This window comes from Gymnogyps californianus, chromosome 4, assembly GCF_018139145.2.
Source record: "Gymnogyps californianus isolate 813 chromosome 4, ASM1813914v2, whole genome shotgun sequence".
Taxonomy (NCBI): Eukaryota; Metazoa; Chordata; class Aves; order Accipitriformes; family Cathartidae; genus Gymnogyps; species Gymnogyps californianus.
Window position 1 is genome coordinate 82,393,517 of NC_059474.1, and position 18,428 is coordinate 82,411,944.

Genomic DNA, 18,428 nt, shown 5'->3' on the forward strand with positions numbered 1-18,428 from the left:
GGGAAGAACCAAAGTATTTCTTTGCATTTAATGCAGGGTCCTCAAAAACAAGCACGAGAGAGAGTTTCTTGGGGTTTTGTTTGGACTTCAGCAAAACAAAGGCATGTCACAGCAAGAAATCCCTACATCACATTTCTTTGAAAGCCATATATCTCCACCATGGCTGCTGCGGCACGTAGTCAAGACTTTGCCATTAGCAAAGCTGAAAATATACCCTGGGGAGGAGGGACAAGGGGCAGGACGTGTCTGCCCAGGAAGGCGGGCAGGAGCTGTACTGCACTGCACAGCTTGTGCAAGAGCCAAGAAGAGCCAGGCTTGACGGTCCGGCTGATGTAAGGGAAGGAGACGGTCCAGGAAGCAATTTAGTGCCCTGGAACCACACGTTGCCTGGTTTAGCGAACGGAGCTGCAGCACAGGCATCCTGCACACCTCTGCCTTTTCCAAGACGCTTCATGTGCACGGTGGGACACCCGTTCTCTATCACAAAAATAAAAATGCTGAAGGATCAGGATGTTCTCCTGTGAAGCTCCTTCTCCTAGAACAGCCTGAGAAACAATCTAAGCTGAACCCAGGCAGGCAGTTACCTTGCCATCCACGTACTCCAGCCACTGCAAACCCAGGTTGGTGACAATCCTGGGTGTCCCATCATCCACAGAGAGAACGTCCACTTTGAAGCGCTGCGGTGCTGCTGTCACAACCTGACAAAAGTTCAGAGAGATGGCTGTTACTCTGGGAGTCGGAGCCTCATCTGCCATATTACCAACTTTGCTCCCTTCAGCTCTGTTGGGATCAAGGTTCTGGGGCGAGTTTCCACACACAAAGGCTGGTACACCAGGGAAGAAGCATATGGCATCACATAACTGAGAATACTCAGCCCTTATCTTCAGTGGAGTGACAGCAGCTAAGTCTCCCCTTCTCTGAGAGGAGGTAGCTTTCCATGAGCTATAGAAGGTCTCCCTCACATCCCTTCTTCTCCCCTTACCTTCTTCCCCCCATCCTCCATAATGAAGAAGGGATTGGTCCCATCAGACACAGTGAACGTGAAGCGATCCTTCAGCGAGTTGCTACCATCATGACTGTAGCTGATGCGGTTCTGGTAGATGTCGTCCATCGTGAAGGTGGTGGCTTGGTGGTAATGCTGCCCGTTGCTGGTGCGTTCGATCAGGCCATGCCGGGGGGGCTGCACGACTGTGAACGTAATTGACTCAGCCTGCACCAGGGAGACAAGAGTGGCAAAGCCGATGACATGACCCCAGGACCAGGACTGGCATGTCCTTCCAGCTCAATATGCCTGGAGAGGGACTCTATGCCCAGACAGCTTTCCTAGCACACTGTTTCCAACCAGGGGCTGAAACGCAGCACCGCACACTGAACTGATTCACCCTGAGCCCTGCCCTGTCTTTATCCCTCTCCCAAGGTGGCTATCTACAAAACAACCCCAATCAAGGAGAGCTAGGCTAGACACATCACACCAAACTATCGGTTCGGCTGATCTGAGAAGGCTTCTGCCCTTGTGACAACTCCTTGAACACAAGAGCAGTCCCCCATTCTGCAGCCATTGTAAGCAACGTGCCCCTTGTCACTTCTGTGAGGGTGGAAGCAGCAATAACCGTTGGGACAGGATCTTTGGCTCAGGGCAATAACAGGCAGCCAGGAGCTCTCTTGCTGCAGGGAAACTGCAGCAGTGTGAGGTAGAGCCAACATGAGACCGCTTAGCCTTCGGCCAGACCCAGGAGGAGGAAAAGGAAATGTCATTTTCATGTGTGCTAGGCATAAACTCAGTGTCAAGGCTAGGCATAAGCTCAGTTCAAATCCACAATGTTCAGAGAGAAGGTGGGACAGGGCAAGGACTAGCTCTGATCACAACTTCTCAATGTTTTCCACGCAGGTTTGTTGCTTATGTGTCTGAGAGACATCCCAGATGAAGCCATTTCTCAGGCCAGGGCTTTGCTTTGCTCAAACGCTCATTCATCTATTTATATACAAACTGGGCCTCCCGCAAGCTGTTTGTTTGATGTTGTGATCAGACAGGGTATGATCACAGGGAGAGATGACACTCACTGTAATCTCTCTCTTTGAACACAAGCCCATTTTTCTGATAGCCCAGATGTGCAGCAGAAGAGGGGAGGGAGGAGGCACGGGGGAGTCCTGCCTTACCTCTGTGTCAGCATCTGTTGCTTTAAGCTCAAACTCTGTGATGGTTTTTCTCACCCCCTCCTGAACTGTCATCCCGAGGCTTTGCGCTACAGGTAAGGAGTCATCCACAGGCTTTATGGTGATGTCAAACGACTGGCTCACCTGGAACAGGAGGAAAAGCCTCTCTCGATGAATTCAGTCTACCAAATGTGCAACTCCATTGAAACAGTAATGCTTTAAGGAGACCACGGTGATCCACAGTTTGGGTCACTTCATTTTGGCCTTGTTTAGTGAGTAAATATGAGCTTCTAAGCTCAGATCATGTGAACATGACCTCTTCTATCCCTCCCCGGTAATTTATTCTCCCTCTTTCTGTGATCTTTACGGACATCCACTTTTCCCTCCCTCTGTCCTTCTACTTTGTCCCTCTCCCTCTATTTGCAGCTATGACTTTTCTCTTTCAGAAAGTAGGAAGGAGACATTTCTCAAGGGTCTAACTGTGCTTCTCGGTACGTTGTCAGTGCACTGGATCAAAGCTCAGCTCCAGGAGCAATTGGTAAGCAGATGAAAACCAGACACTGAAATCTGGGTAAACCAGTCTCATGGGGCTACATCGCAGGTGGCTCCCCCTTACCTTCACAGGTAAGATCTTGAGTCCTTCCCTGTGATATGTAAGATCTCTCACAGCAGTGGAAATAAGAGCACCCACCATTGCCAAACGACAAGCCCATGTGTGGCTTGTTTCATTTCCTTCGCTACGTGTAACTGTCTCTCGCAAGCACGCAAGAGGAAAACTGACTCCCATCACATCCTACAGAATCAATAGCCTGCTCTGACTCAGGCAGAAAACCATGCTGGGACTTACCTCGTTCGTTCCATCAGACACAGAAAAGGTGAACGCATCCGTATGCTTTTCAGCGTCACTGGTGTGGACATACTGGATGCTGCGAGAGGCCAAGTCTGCCTGGCTGAAGGAACTGATTCTTTTCCCTAGAAAAAGAACAATAGGGGAAAATGTGCAACAGAAAGAGCCAGGCAGGGAAAAATACAGGGAGCTGGACGTATCTAGCCATAAGCACTCAGTCTTGGCTTGTTCTGCTCCAATTCAGGCTGTACCATGAACCGCAGCTGAGCCAGGGATTTAGCTGGCACGGAGCCTCCTAAAAACTCCGCTCAGCAGCTTTTAAATTAACGTAGTGGCACCCCTTCTGCAAAAAGAAGTATAGACTTCTTCCCAGACTTACAGTTTTACGATGGTACCTCACACTGTCAGGATACCCTGTTGGGGATGGGCCCCTCAGGGCAGAGGGCGAGAGAGAAGCTGTGAGAAAAATGGTAGATGTAACACTTCGATTTTCACTGCTGTGCAGGACTGATCTCACCAGGGCATCACTGAGTATGAGCAAAAAGTTTCCTGGCCTCACAGCAGTTTTCAAAAATGCCTTCAAAATCTCTGCTCTCTCGTCCCCTCCTTATACCTCTGCATTTAGAACAGACTAAGCCCCATTTTCAACACTGACTTATCATGACACCTTTACAGGTCATTAGGTGGGACACAGACACAGAAAGGTACCCGACAAGCATTTTAAAAAGCACCTGAGCCTTTAAGTCTCACTGCTGCGTTCGACAGTTTTACTGCTCTTAACAACAACAAAAACCCTGACAAAAAGTTTTTCACCAGTTTATCACACTAAATGGCTACTGACAAGTATTGGCCACGCTACAAAAGATACTGGGATCTGATATAAATATATGAGCCAAAACTGGATGATTAGCCAAGGTTTCCTCAGAGCTCATTAGCTTTAAAGTTTTGTGTTCTCTTTTGAACATTCCAGTACTCTCTCCTTAGGTTTAGGTCATTTAAATCACGAGAACAACTCTTTCACAGTGTGTGACTCTATCTCTTTCTTAGTCCATCACAGACATGAAAAAGCACAGAAATCAGAATCATCATATTTTCAATAACAGGAGGAATAAAATCCTTAATCCAGCTCCTTCAGGTCTCCAAAGTACAAGATTCACTGTTTAGTTTGCAATTCAGACAAAAATATTGCAAGTTTTTAATTTTCTCTCCGCGGGCGGTTTGCTTATTATAACTTTCATTCATTATTCCTACCCTTTCAATGTGTTTGCCAGAGGACATCTTACACTGTGAGAAGATGAGGCAAACCACACAGTAAAACTGAGCTGTACAGGGACTGTCTGCATCTTGAACATACACAGCAGGTATTTCCACTTTAATCTCACGTTAATGAGAAATCTAATTCTAAGAAGAAATATAATCTTAGACGAGTATAATCTAAATCAGGAGAGCACATTATATGACAGCATAGATTTAGACTAATTCATCAGAGAGGGGTAGGACACTCATACTGTCAGTGGGCATGGAAGGCAACTCTAAAATTCAGAACACATTTGCAGGTAATTATTTTCTGAGTTTCACAGCATTGACCAATCCCCCCTCCCTGAACTACCAGAATTCATTATCCAGCATATCCATCACACCACAACGTAGCTTCCTTTTAAACTAACTCAGCGGTTAGTTCCCTTCCTCTCTCCAAAGCACAGCTGGGAAAAGAGCCTGGTGTTTAGGGACCAGGGGACATACTGGCCAAGAGGGGGACTGAAAGCAAGTTGTCTGTTCGCCAAAGTGGGCTCTATTACCATGGACATTAGGGGATGGGTTCTCTTGGGCGTTGTACCATACGTGGTCACAGAAAAGGCTGAAGGTTTGCCTGTCATGCAGACGCAGCAATAGGTCCTGAAAGAGGAGATTCACACAGCGGCAAGCCGAACTGATCTGCGAAGTCCACCAGGCAAGGTTACCATGGGGCATAAACTCACCCAGAGGCTGAAAAAATCCTCATCTGTGATTATTGGGCTGCCTTGCCTCCACTCACCCTATTCTCCAACTCTCTGGGCTCACGACCATTTGATTTCTAACGGGAAATATAATTCTGTGCTGCTGCCTCCAAGCATATTTTTCCTGCAGTGAATCTTTAGGGCTCAAAAGCCCTCCAGTGCTTTGCTGCTAGGAGTAACCAACCGAGTAAAATACCACCCTGCTTACCTGGGGAGGCTGCATGCTCCAGGTGCCCCAGCTGTGGCTGCTGGGTGAGCTTGTACTGGAGCTGGGTCGGCTCGCTGTCCTGGTCAGTGGCAGAGAGCTGGAGGGTTGTGATCGTCTTCGCTGAGTTCTCATCCAAGACCAGCCCTTTGTTAGCGATGATGGAGGGGGGAAATCTGTCCTCTGAAAGGGTTAAATACAAAGCTGAGTTAGGAGACAGTCACCCTCCTTTCCTTGGTGTTATTCAAATCGGGCACTTGTGCTCACACAAGAGACAACATACACACAGACACCTCCCAGACTGGTGATTCCAAAACAGGTACTCTGGGCCTCGGCATTAATCGAGGGGACGGTAACATTATAATGTCTTAAAGACAACCTAGACAGTATGAAGATATTAAGGGGAATTCTTCTACCTTTTTCAGTGAGTTTGTCAGAAGCCAAAGAACTAATCCTTACATCCGTGAACTCTCCCCACGCCCCAAACTTCAAAGGCCTTTGAATTAACAGCGAGTAAAAACTGCATCTCAAGGATTACACCTTAACTTGCAGTACATGTGGGACAGGAATCTACAAAGGCCTCAGCTCTGCAACAAAGAAAACATAACTTCAGTACTATCTTTTACCTAATACACTAATATAAAAAACCTGGTCCGTCAGTTTGTTGCCATCTGCATCCATCACATCAAAGGTGAAGGCAAAATTTCCGCCAGGATCTCCTTTCTTGTGACTGTACACCACTTGCCCTGGAGAGAGGGACAGGAGAAAAGAGGTGGTTTATTACAGGCTGCATCATTTAATTCTTAATTTGGAACCAGGCTGGCACTATAAGCCAAGGGACTTGGGGCTTGACAGAGCTCCTGGTTTGGGTTTCATTACTTTTTCTCTTTAATCTTTTTCTCCTGCTGAGAGAGACTTTTTAACGCTTGCTTAACGATATGTGTTTCTGCTCTAACATAACCTCTTTATCTTACTTCTTTCCCTCTCCCTTCCCTGCTTCAAGTCATCCTCCCCCTCTCCTAAAGATCACAGAATCACACAACATCTCAAGTTGGAAGGGACCCATAAGGATCACCGAGTCCAACTCCCTGCTCCTCGCAGGACTACCTAAAATGGCCACATATTACTTGCCGTGATTATCTAAAATCAAGCACACTCACCTTTATTTATATCAGCCTGGGTGAAACTTTTGACAGGTCCTTCGACAGAGATCCGGACTGGATTATCAATTTTGGTCAACTGCAGATGGCCCACGCTGGGATCCCTCTTCATGACAAATCTAATCGTTGCGTCATCTGAATAAATAGCTGCTGCTTTCAAGTGCTGATCTGTGAGGTATGCCGCAGAGCCTGGACCAGAGAAAGAAAGTCCACAAACAGCTTCAGCCAATTCAGCTAAGCGACTGGTTTAGACTGGACCATATAGCAATACCAAGCAATACCATTCTCCTCCCTCTCCCCGTACCAACTGGGAGCTGCAGGCCCCTGTTGACAGCTAACGTGGGTGGCTGCTTCTTTGGCAGCTCCATGAAGAACTCCAGCCTCCCTGTCTGCGTGTAGAGACCATCCGTGATGGAGAAGCCGAACTCGTCTGTTTGTGCTGCTGCACCGCTCTGAGTATAAACGATCAGCTCATCCAAAATATCTTGGTAGGTGAAGGACGAGCCCGTGGACAGCGCATGTCCATGCTCCGGGGGCTCCGCAGCAGTCTGCCTCCTGCGGAGATGACCTGACAAACAATAGATGGATGAAAATTATAGGGAGAAGACAGCCTGCTGGGGACTCTTTGCGTGCCAGCCCTCAGTGGGATGCACAGAGGTGGACATAGCCTTACCGGAAAAATTGAAGGAAGTTATCTGCTTATTGCCAAAACTGGTAAGAATTTGGCTACATACATGAGATCTGAAAAAGGGTGCACAGCCCTCACTAGTTTAACATGACACTAGCCTTCACTTGACACCTTGCCTTGCTTTATCGCTGCAGATAGATGCTAGTTGCTCAGCTCTTTGGAACTGAACCCCACAATAGGAAATGGGGTAACACAAAAGGGAACTTCCCAGGGAAATGCATGCAGTCCCCCTTTCCCCTCTCCCACACATAGCAAGGGACAACTCTCAAAGAACAGGTCTGCTCTGAAGCACAATCCCTCTGTGGCTGCTGGTCCAAACACAGACTAAACGTGCTTTATACAAATATGCCAGGCTCCTCTCTCACATCAGGGGCTATTACACACACACAGATATAAAGACACACGGACGCAGACGCACAAAGATATTCTCTCTCTCTCTCACCCTCCCCCAGCTTGTCAGGACTTACCATGTTCAGGACTTTTGGTAACCACGATGACAAGCTCACTGTTCTGGGTGTCCAAGTCTTGCAGGTTGAGGGAGGCGTTGGTAACAACCACACCTGAGCCCTCGTGCACTCTGACAGGCTCCAGCACCATCTTTGGGGACTCATCGTTCTGCCGCTGCACAGGTCCCAAAGGCACACAGTCAAAAAAAGGGAAATGGCCAAGGGGAAAAGACTGCTGCCCACCCGAATGAAATACAGGCTACCAAATGACAGTACTCGTGCTGATATCCATTAACGGGCTACACCAGTCTCTCCAAATCTATCCAGCATCATGGCTGCTTCTAAGAGGGAGGAGACACCAGAGAAATAAGCCCTGAGGAAGAGGCTGCAATGCACAACTGTTCTCTGGTGTCACAGGCGAATTACGTGCCTGTACGAGGGGAAGGAAACAGATAGGACGAAGGAAACTCCCTTTAATCCCCTTCCCATGTATTTACAAAGGAGTGAGCAAAGCTTGCACTTTAAAAAAGTCATGTGTCTATATGAAAGGAGAAGGCTCTGGCAGCCAGGGAGCACAGGCATACCTGAATTGTGATGTTAATGCTCTGCACCTCAGACTGGCTGAAGCCATCGCTCACGTAAAAGCTGAAAACATCACTCGTTGGCTCGATGCTTTCATGGACGCTCTGGAAGTAGTAAATGCTGTTCTCTAGAACATCTTGAAGGGAAAAGGATGCGTCTGCGGTCACAGCAGACTCACTCTGCGGGCCAAAACTCTCACCTGCAAACCAGAATACCACTAGTGAAAGGATGTTAAATTCACTGATAAACTAAAAACAAAAGCAGCAGGACTAGGAGAAGAATGGCAGATAGTGAAGGGTGCAGAAGGATGTTCATGCCTACAACATAGCTTTCACACATCTTGTGACCTTTGTAGAAAGCAACATCTGCTGCATTAGAGTAGGCGTTAGGGAAGCTGCAGTTTTATGCGTAGTACGAGCAATCCCATGTCCCAGAATTACTTAGGCTTTCTTCAGAGATGAGACAATGGTTCATGTGTCATCTGGCCTCAACACAATCTCTACATCAAGCTTCACCTTGCAAAACTAAGTCTCACACCCAAGAAAATCACCCAGCCGTTGCCTGTTCAAGGAGAGAGGCTCACCATTACCAAAATGGCACAAACTGGAGTTCATTCACAGGACACAATTAGGAGGGATGATGTGTAATGGTTAGCAACCTGTGCTCTCCAGAAGAAAGGCAATCACTGTAGTAACAAGCTACTACACTGGCCAACCCATGGTGATTTTTTACAAAGGCAAGTTACGATTTAAGTAAAATGATATATGCCACTCCTGTCAGGACCACACACAGGATCAAGCAGACAAGTCTCCTGGTGAATGTCTTTGGACAATATGGTATAAATCCTACCTTTTCTTGATAATACAATGAGATAAGAGAACTTTACCAGCCACGCTTTGCCACAGCTCTCACAGCCTTAAAGCTTGCTGGGACATTTAGAGGAATTTAGCAAAGTTTGTTCTGTGTAACAAGGACAGCCAAAATAAAGCATGATGAAAATACAACACCTGGGCTTGAAAAGGCTCTTAATGCCCCAGTCTCACAACATCGACCAGTCTCCAACAAATGAGAATTAGGAGGAAATGCTCCCCAGAGACAGTTGATCGCGTAACGCTGACCTTACGAGCTCTTTATGATCAACAGATGCCAGCCAGCACTGCACTGAGGAACCGCGGTGAGAGAGATTAGAACATGCTCCAGTGCGGCAATTCCTACGTTCCCTTTCATCAGCCAGGAGGAAGAAGAGATAGCCAAGCAGTTTACCTGTCTTAGTGTTTTCAATGTAGCCATACATAGGTAGAGCGATAACTGCGACCCTCAGGTCTTTCTTGGCAGCAGTATCATAATCAGCAGCTAAGTGGTGATGAGCCAGCAGTGGGACCCTGCCTCCCTCATCCACCTGGAAAGCAAAAGCATATGACAAAACTACCGCCAATGCACACAACACACAGCAACACACGAATTGTTGCTGAACAAGTCTTGCCCGGTCTCTGAAGTCCTGTCCCATCCTCCCCTAGATCTGTCAAGCATGAAATCAGCTGGGAGGTGAGGTGGGATGGGAAGAACAAAGCCTGCCTGGCCCCCAGAAGGAGCCTGTGAGTGCTTTATCAGGGCAAGAAGAGAACTGGCAGAGTCGTGCTGACCTCTTGGAAGGCGAGATCTGCATTTCTTGTTGAGCGGAGCCTTTTGAAGGCAAGGGAAGGGGAATGCAAAGCTGGAAAGGAGGGAGATGACTTCAAAAGGCTTTGATAAGGAGGCTGAAATGCTGTGTATCAGTCCAAAGTACCAGATGTTTTTAGACTTGTCTTCTGCTCATCTTTTACACACAAGCTGGTGAAATAAGGTACGAAATATTAAACAGGGATAAGTCCGACTTGTTCCACTGGTATGAACAGGACACCCTAGGGACAATCCAGCTCCCGACTAGAACAGATATAAGCAGATGAGGTTCAGGGATGCAGCTGTACTGTCAGCCTCCTCTGGCCTCCAAGTAATTTGTCAACCCTTTGCACTTACACGATTGCATGTGCAACACCACGTTTCTTCAGTGCTTTCCCCTCAGTCCAGGAAAACTGTTCAATTCCTCACATCTAAGACATTCTTGTCACTGTTCCTAGTATCCTGAGTAGCCACTTACAGTGATATGGTCAGCAAAAGCAATGAGTGACGGCATTGTCTGGGCAGACGTGATAGTGATGGTGAACATCTGTCTGTCAAGCCGGTTGTTATCAGCATCAAAAACAGCGAAGTGGAAGATGTCCGTAACTGGCTGATTGCTGGTCTCAAACATGGTGGAGTAGCTGTGGAAGTCAGAACACAATCTGGGTCACGGAGTCTCACTGACAGTCAGGCAAATACATCTCATCCCTGCATTTGGAGGTGAACGCACACCTCTTGAAAGAGAGGTGATATTTCAGTTCCCAACTCTCCTTCATGTTCATTCCCTGAGTTCTTTTAAATCACTGTTTTAGGTGTTGCCTGCCTAAAGTATCACCATGACATTGCAGACACAGTAAAAATACACATAATTTGAAGCTACACCAACTACTGGCATTTCAGACGTGCATAAACACCTAATTCTGCACACAGGAAATGCTCTCATTCATAATCTCACAGGATACAAGAGCCAAGAAAGGAAAAAATATCTTTGACACATGGTACTAACATAATATAGCCCAGAGATCCCTGTGGAAAGCCCACTGAGCTTTTAACCGGCATGGCTTGAAGGAGAATAGCTCTTTGATACCTGATCCTCTGGCTGTTGATGTCTTCCATGGTGAAATTATAAACCTTGGCAAGCTCTCCATCATGGGAGCCTGACATCCGTAAGAGGGTGCCATATGCAGGCAGAGATATTAACTGGATTCTTATCTCTGAGTCAGGAGAATTGTTGTCCTAAACATGAAGAAACAAACCAAATCAAAACAAGACAAGATTAGCTTTTGTCTCCCTCCAGTAAAAACGGAAGGAGGAATAAAATGTTTTATAGGGAAATATATCAAGCTAGCTGGGTCAGACCCACCGCTGGTGAATATTAAGTGAAGCTCTATTGATGAGAAGAGAGTCAACTGGGTTGACATTTTCAGAATCCACCACAAAATGTATTTTCATTTTCTCTCAGCTCAGAGAGGTCTTCTTGGTGTCCTTGTATCACATCAACACAATCTCCCAGACATAAACCTGATTTTTTTGTTTTCAAATTACTTTACACTCCTAGTGGACTGGACCATTTATGTAATACGCTTTTCCTGACTCCAGATGAAGTGAGCCAAAATTCAGCTGATAGCTGGCGCAGGGAGTAACTGTTGCCAACCAGTGCTTCAGACAGAGACACAGAGCTACGTCCAGTTCTTAGTAAAACAAAGGTTAATGTGGAGCAATGCTGCAAAAGCCAGATTCACATTAAACTAAAAGCCGATTTTGGCTCTTTTTAACTACATTCAGTACAACCATCTCTATGATATCACAACTCAAATGTCATCTTTCTTCTAAAAGTTTTTGTTGGTTGCTTGAAAGACAAGACCCAAAGCAGAAATCATCATATCCTCAGCATATGGGTCAGGAATGAAATCCTCTTTTCCCTAATTGTTCTCTTACTCATATTAATCCTGAACAGCTCCCTTGTCAGCCTTTCTCCCTAAGAGGAGAACAGGACAGACCCCAGACTTGTATCCAGACTGATCCCCTGGAAAAAACATTCATCTGCCTTCTTATCCTACCTCACCCCTGCAGTTCCTTAATCATCTCTCTGACAGCCTTAGGTCTCTCCAGCCTCGCGCATGCAATGCAATCTCTCCTCCCTCCTCCCTAAGGGCAGCATATCTGCATGCCTGAAATGCACTGCTACTGTATTTGCTGCTAAATCATCTGCAAGGAGTAAAACACCTTTCTTCTGAATTTCACCAGCAGGATAACTCTTGTACAACACGCAACCCCTGGGACCAACTCCAAGCTACCAAGCAGTGCAGCATCTTGGGTTGCTTAAACCTCCCCTCTTCAAGTATGTCCAGAAAAAGAACCAGGCAATTTTGGAAGGGGGGTGAGGGGGCTGACATTTTCAAGGGATTATCAACTTAGCAAATCCATGTGCTTTATTAGCAAGTCTGTTTGACACAAAAACCTGGGATTAACTCAGTTCTCATGTTTAGCATGGCAGTTCACCTCTGTTACAGTCAAACAGGGATAGCCTTAAAACCCTGTTGGGTGAAAGAGTCTATTATCCCCTTTTTGGCAGCAGTAGTCAGGACACAGTCAAAACTCGAGCTCTCTACCAAGAATCCACACTGACGGCAGAGAGGTGTGTGTGGTGAAGGGTCTGTGGGGGGGGATAAGGAAAGGGAGGCTGGCAGCATTCACTGGGTTTAGAAACAGATGAAAGCTTACAATATAAGCGAGGTGCAATCGAGAGAGAGTCACGGAGCTTTTACTAGCCACGGTGACTGCCAGCAAGCAGCCCGGGGCCAGCTGCGGACCGTTGTTATCCAGCAGGGACACTTCCACCCTCAGCACTGTGGTCACTGTGGTGACACCGTCGGTGACAGAGATTTCCATGCTGTCCTCTGCTGCTGCTGAACCATCGTGTACGTACTGCAGAGCATTTCGAGTGACGTCCTCGTAGGTGAAGGTGTCACCTTCCCAAAAAGAAAACGCACAAGTCAGAAAGACCCCGTTCAGACCACTAATCCAATTCAAATGACCTAAGGCCCCAATTTAGCAAAAGACTTAATCGTGTACTACACTGGCATTTAATACCATCCTTACAGGGATGTGAATTATGAAGACATTTATTAAGGAGCTAGTATATATGCAGAGCAGAGGAAAAGCTGTAACCTTCACAGTTTCACAGAAACAGCGACTCTTCACAATTCTCAGGCAGTGCACAGATCCTCCTTTCTTCCCAGCTGCTTTGTAAACTCATGTCTGTCATAGCTAGATAAGGCTTCCCTCTCCATGTCTTCTCCTTGTACTACTCTCCTACAGATAATATTTGTTCATCTGATCACACACTGGAAACTGCTGCCACCAAAATCAACAGTAAAACTCCACAGGAGCTTTCGACTGCTGGATCACAACAGGTTTACATGGACTTCAGTAGAAACATTCACTACATTACTTCACTAAATTACTTCAGGTATAACTTACCATGTAAACCAAAACATCCCTTTTGAATAGCAGCTGGTTACAGTTATCACAATTGAGAGACTTTTAACTAGCCCACACATACTTGGTACAGGAAACGTGCTGACTCAGCCAGGAACTAAACAACAAGTGGGAAAACGTCTTTCATGTGCTCCCTCCTGCAGCCACACGCTTCCAGGCAGAAAATTCACACACTTATGGATGCAGCCATATCTGCCACAGGCATCTGTCTCCTCCTGGTCAACTAAACCAGCTACGTGGACAGGCACACGCTGACCCTTCTCCTGCGCTGAGGAAGACTTCTGCTCAACTCACCTGCTCTCATGCGCTCCTGCACGCCTGCGCTGTACTTGAGCACAATGCCATGATGGGGAGGTTTCACCAGCTCAAAGAAAAGACCCTCGGGAGCTGTATCCGTGTCGCTCACAGCTAACTGGATCCCTGTGCCGGGGAAAGAGAGCACGGCTTCAGCATCCTCAGACACTACACTGGGAACATCCCTTAGGTTTTGTGACGTGCTCTTGTGAACGGAGTCCAAAAACTGTAATTCAGTCAGTATGTGAAAAGTAAAATAATTCTGGAGCTGCCCTAGCCCAAGAGCTTGCTGGTTTCATGGAAATAATTAGTCCCCTGATGGTGCTCAGATCAGAGGTTGTATCAGAGGACTTATTGCTAGTATGGCTCACAAATGACAGCTATGCAAACCCTCAGCTTATGAGAGAGATGTGCACATGTTCATATAGCTGCGGGGTATCTCCAAAGACCCCAGAGAACCTCCTGACGCAAGCAGAAAGTGGCTTATCCTAAACAACGCAGTGTACCAGATCACACCACTAACCAGTAGTTCAGCAATTGCAGAGCAGCAGAAGAGGGAAAAAGTAGAGGACCAGCGGGTCCCTGATCCTGCTCTCCCCTGCCTCAGCCAACGAACGGGCCTGCCCTGCGCTGGAGGAGTACTGCCATATCCCCAGGCACTTTTCTGAGGCACCACTGCACAGTTTTCTCAGTGGTTGCCGCTACACCTGCACAACCACAGCTCCTTAGCTAAATGGACAGAGGTGAGCGAGACCAAAACTCTCCCCTGCTCCATCCGTGGGGCCTCCTGGCCATAAACACCGTGCCTCAGGCTGAGCTCTGCACCCCATCCCTTCCACCCTACTCACCAATGGTGGCTTTGCCCCCCTGGCTGACCTCCAGGAACGGAGCTGTGATCTGGAAGACTGGAGGCTGCTGCTCCGCAGAGAGCAAATGGATGACAAACACCATCTCCGGGGTTGTGTGTTCTCCATCAGACACTAGACACAGACAAAAACCACACCTGAGTGTAGGGATGTGTTTTCAGGGACTCATCTGGGAAAATGCAGCTTTCTGTACAAAATCACCATCCCAAGTCGCTGACTTGTCTCCCACCTTGTCTATCTACACATCTGTCTGTGGACATACACACACAATTCACACCTGCCAAGAGTATTTATCTTTGCCCCTAACTCAGCTCCTCGCAAGACAAACGTAACTTCTAAAAGTCTGTGTGTGTGCATGTGTACCTACTATCTTCCATACATCTATCAGGTGCGCTCATAAGTCAGAACATGGGCTTCTCCGTGCTGGTGGATCACTTTGCATACCTGTGCTAGAAAGCACATGGAAAGGGAAAGATGTGTTAAACAAGCAAGCAGCTTATCAGCAGCAATTTCACTGCGGAAATGTTTCCACGCTATATTAAAAAAAAAAAACCCCAGCGTAAAACTCTGATGTCCTTGTTCACATTGGGGGAAAACAGGAATGAATTAGGCTTTTAGAACCGATTCCAGGCAACTACTGGAAAAAGATGTCTCTACCGAGCTGCAGATTAGCTTCTATAAAACACTCTTGGGACACAGATGAATCAATATTCCCCCGGCACGTGCATTTCCAGAAATTCCTACTGAGTGCCCATAGGTGTGCTTGCAGCAGAAGAAAGGCCAAGGAGTAACAGGTAACATGAAGGGCACAAGGATAAAAACTGCTTTGGCCAGAAAAGAGCAAATGGTTCACATACCTGTGAATCGGAAGTTCACTGACTCTGGGAGACCTGACGGGACAAACACAAGCACAGAGTAATTGTGGTCAGGACAGGAAAGCACATACTGATGTGGACTTGGAACAACTTTTGGAGAAAGCAAGTGCTGACATTCAACCAGACTGGAGTCTTTCCTCACCAAGGAAAGCACTCTTTCCTTGCCTTCACTTCAGGTAGTGAGAGATAACATGCTACCCCCTCCTCCAGACTGTGAAACTCCTCTTGATGTCAGTGGAGGACATGGTGATGCACAGAACTGCATCTACCATGTACTGTCACTTCATCACACAATCCTATGCATCAACTGGTCAAACACGTTTGAAGTTTGTCCTATTTTTGCCCCTCTACCTCCTGCTCCAGATTGTTACTCCTCTGATGGTAGAAATCTTCTAATATCCTGGCTAAATTCATTCAGTTCATACTCATCAATTCTAGTCTCAATCTCAAGGACTAAACCCCCAGTGCATCAAAGATCTCAAGCGTGCGAGGGGCAACAGTTCCTAACCACACAGCAGATCAGCAGTTTGCCCAGCACAGCATCCAGTACTAGCGCTGGCAATGCTAAATGCTGCAGTGAATGCTGCCATATCCCCACAATTCACTGAATGTTGCTCTACCAAAACCACAGGGGAAAATCTTGTTGAAGTCACAAGAAACGGGTAAACTCTTGGTATACTCCTCCAAGGCAGATTCCTACTTCCTTTGTATCGTTCAAGCCTCATGCCCTCGCGAGTATGGACATAACCATGAAGTCATTCCAGGACTGGAGGAAGACCAGCAGTCCAGCTACCTCTACCAGTCTGACACGGCACTACAAAGAACATTCAGTTCCTTACCCGCAAAGGAGAACGCAATGATCTCTCTCAAGTGAGGAGCTGCAGTCGGCGGACGATAAGCAATCTTGCCATGGTTTATATCTGCTTGGGTGAAATACCTGACTGGGGAGAGAGGCCTGTCTCTATGCTCCACGATACCTATGGAGGCAGAGAGCTCAGTATTAACAGGAGGAATCCATTTTATTTTTAAAACATGATACCAAAGGCCACAGCTTCTTTTTCTCTCCCCAGGTACTTCTTTTTACATCTTCAGTGGTTCCTCAATGAGTCAGATGGCTGTAACTGTATCAAGGATGGATTCTTGGGACATAGGATATTAAACAGAGATTCCTCACTCAGTCATTTCTTCAAATACCTCTCACTAGAGAGGTGGAAAGCAGAAAGCCATGGGGTACAACATTCAATATATTCCAGACAATAATGAGAAAACTGTCTGAGCTCTGCGGCTTACTCCTAAACAAGCCAAAGAAATCGGGTTAAGAAACAAGGTGTTTGAAAGCTAATGAAGGAGGCCAAACAGATTAACAGATGCCTCCACAGAATGATACTCTGAGGGAATAATTAGATGTGCTCAGAAAGCATGGCAATTAATTCAGCAGCAAGCTGCCATGTTCTGAATAGGTACACTTGCCTTGGCCAGGAAGGAGAGGGACAGTCACGTTGAACAGGATTTTCTCACTGGGAATCTCCGGGTCTACAAAGGAGAGGTGATGGGGCTCAATCACTGTCACACGGTCCTCCAGCACCTCAATAAACATATCAGACCATGAGCATCAAGGCCAGAGACATGGGAAGATTCACCCAAAAATGCATTGAAAGAGAATTTGCTTTGCTACAGTTACATATAAGAGAGTCTTTGAATTTAAAGGCCTAGTTCTTAGACCTACAACTGACAACGGACGGATGGGCTGAACCTTTACCAAGTCTCTCAAACTTGTACAGAATAGGGACTATTTGGGAGGAGATTACAGAGGACAGTAAAGCTTGATGAGTAAAATTTGCTAGTCTTACAGGCCACCTAAACTCACTTTCAGCTCATCTGTAAACCAAACCAAGTGTGTAACGCAGAAGCTGGGTACTATCATGCTCAACAGAAGAGAGCTCTATACAGGTCCACCTCTGTTAAGTCCCTTCTGGAGAATCAGAAGGGGCTTATAAACCTACAAAAAAAAGACAAACACCTCCTCCTTCATAAAACTATGAGCTTATCCCCACTTTCAGGACGTCCAGGAAAGTGGCAGTGTTTTTAGTGCACTCTGTTCCCTGCAGATGCACAACCTCCACGCTCACAGGTGGAGGAGTTTCTTTTCTGACCTACAGCAACTACGAAGAGATAAAGGAAAATCTAATTCGATCAAAAACTCCCTGGATGAAGATATAATTCATTGCCTGCGTAGTTTTCTGGTATAGTCTGATGTGGCTGGACTGGATTTGCTTTTAAAAGAAATCCTGAAAATGACTCAGCCATTTCCATTGGAACACAAAGGAACCAAAGCTTTCTCTTTTGTTTTAAATCTGTCTAAAAATGTTCTGATCCTTCCATTACAAGATTATCATTAGCCAAAGGCAGGCAGCGTGTTACAGGAATTATGGTGCCGCATGAACAGACTTAAGTGCACAAGGGCAGTTAACTTGCACGTGTTCATGAACCTTAATCCTGCGGAATTAACAGCTACAAGAAGTCACTGAATTAAATAGTTCAGCTGGGTATGAAAAGCATCCAGCTCATTTCATAATCACGAACAAAATATGCAGAGAACAAGCTAACTTAAGGATACAAGCAGCTAATTCATCTGCTTTGGAACATGAAACGATCAGGTTCAGGAACAAATTACAGGTTTCCACCGGCCACATCAAGTGCAGCCCACTGAATTGTGCTGGTTACACATCTGTAAGGCCACCCTGTCAAACCTCTGTCCCATTCTGCTGGCCTTGGGTCACAGACTGGATGTTGGCCTGGACACTGGCAAGGCGAGGTTTCCTGACAACAGCTCAGTACACCACAAATGCCATCGAACCCCCAGTTCGTCTCTCTCCAGTGTTTTTCACCCAAACACATCAGAGGAGAAACCACAGCCTATGAATGACTTGTGAAGCAGTAAATAAAACCTTGTCAGTCCTTCTTTGATGTGAAAGTGTCACATACCTAACTGGAATCAAAAGCTACAAAGTTTATTTGTGTTATCAGCACTGCTATATACGGCTCTGTATAAAAAGGGCAGGCTTGAAATTAACAGTGGTGTCCCTTTCATACAGCCACTTTGGGAAGGGAAGGAAGGAGCACCTCTATAGGCTTACAAAATCCTCTCTCCTTC

General features: G+C 46.5%; 1 protein-coding gene across 1 annotated transcript in view; it reads right to left on the reverse strand.

Annotated features, from left to right (window-relative positions):
* The window catches only part of FRAS1 (Fraser extracellular matrix complex subunit 1), a 174,618-nt gene that overhangs the window by 22,523 nt on the left and 133,667 nt on the right, over window positions 1–18,428 (reverse strand). The window contains exons 33-51 of the mRNA XM_050896422.1: window positions 16,745–16,859; window positions 16,114–16,251; window positions 15,257–15,289; window positions 14,382–14,513; window positions 13,534–13,659; window positions 12,463–12,710; window positions 10,826–10,974; window positions 10,217–10,379; window positions 9,343–9,478; window positions 8,082–8,278; window positions 7,519–7,672; window positions 6,668–6,931; window positions 6,364–6,552; window positions 5,830–5,949; window positions 5,207–5,386; window positions 3,002–3,126; window positions 2,158–2,298; window positions 983–1,210; window positions 585–698 (exon numbers count right to left, since the gene is read on the reverse strand). Of these exons, the coding sequence (XP_050752379.1) occupies window positions 585–698; window positions 983–1,210; window positions 2,158–2,298; window positions 3,002–3,126; window positions 5,207–5,386; window positions 5,830–5,949; window positions 6,364–6,552; window positions 6,668–6,931; window positions 7,519–7,672; window positions 8,082–8,278; window positions 9,343–9,478; window positions 10,217–10,379; window positions 10,826–10,974; window positions 12,463–12,710; window positions 13,534–13,659; window positions 14,382–14,513; window positions 15,257–15,289; window positions 16,114–16,251; window positions 16,745–16,859 (2,952 nt within the window). The remainder of the gene's footprint in view (window positions 1–584; window positions 699–982; window positions 1,211–2,157; window positions 2,299–3,001; window positions 3,127–5,206; window positions 5,387–5,829; window positions 5,950–6,363; window positions 6,553–6,667; window positions 6,932–7,518; window positions 7,673–8,081; window positions 8,279–9,342; window positions 9,479–10,216; window positions 10,380–10,825; window positions 10,975–12,462; window positions 12,711–13,533; window positions 13,660–14,381; window positions 14,514–15,256; window positions 15,290–16,113; window positions 16,252–16,744; window positions 16,860–18,428) is intronic.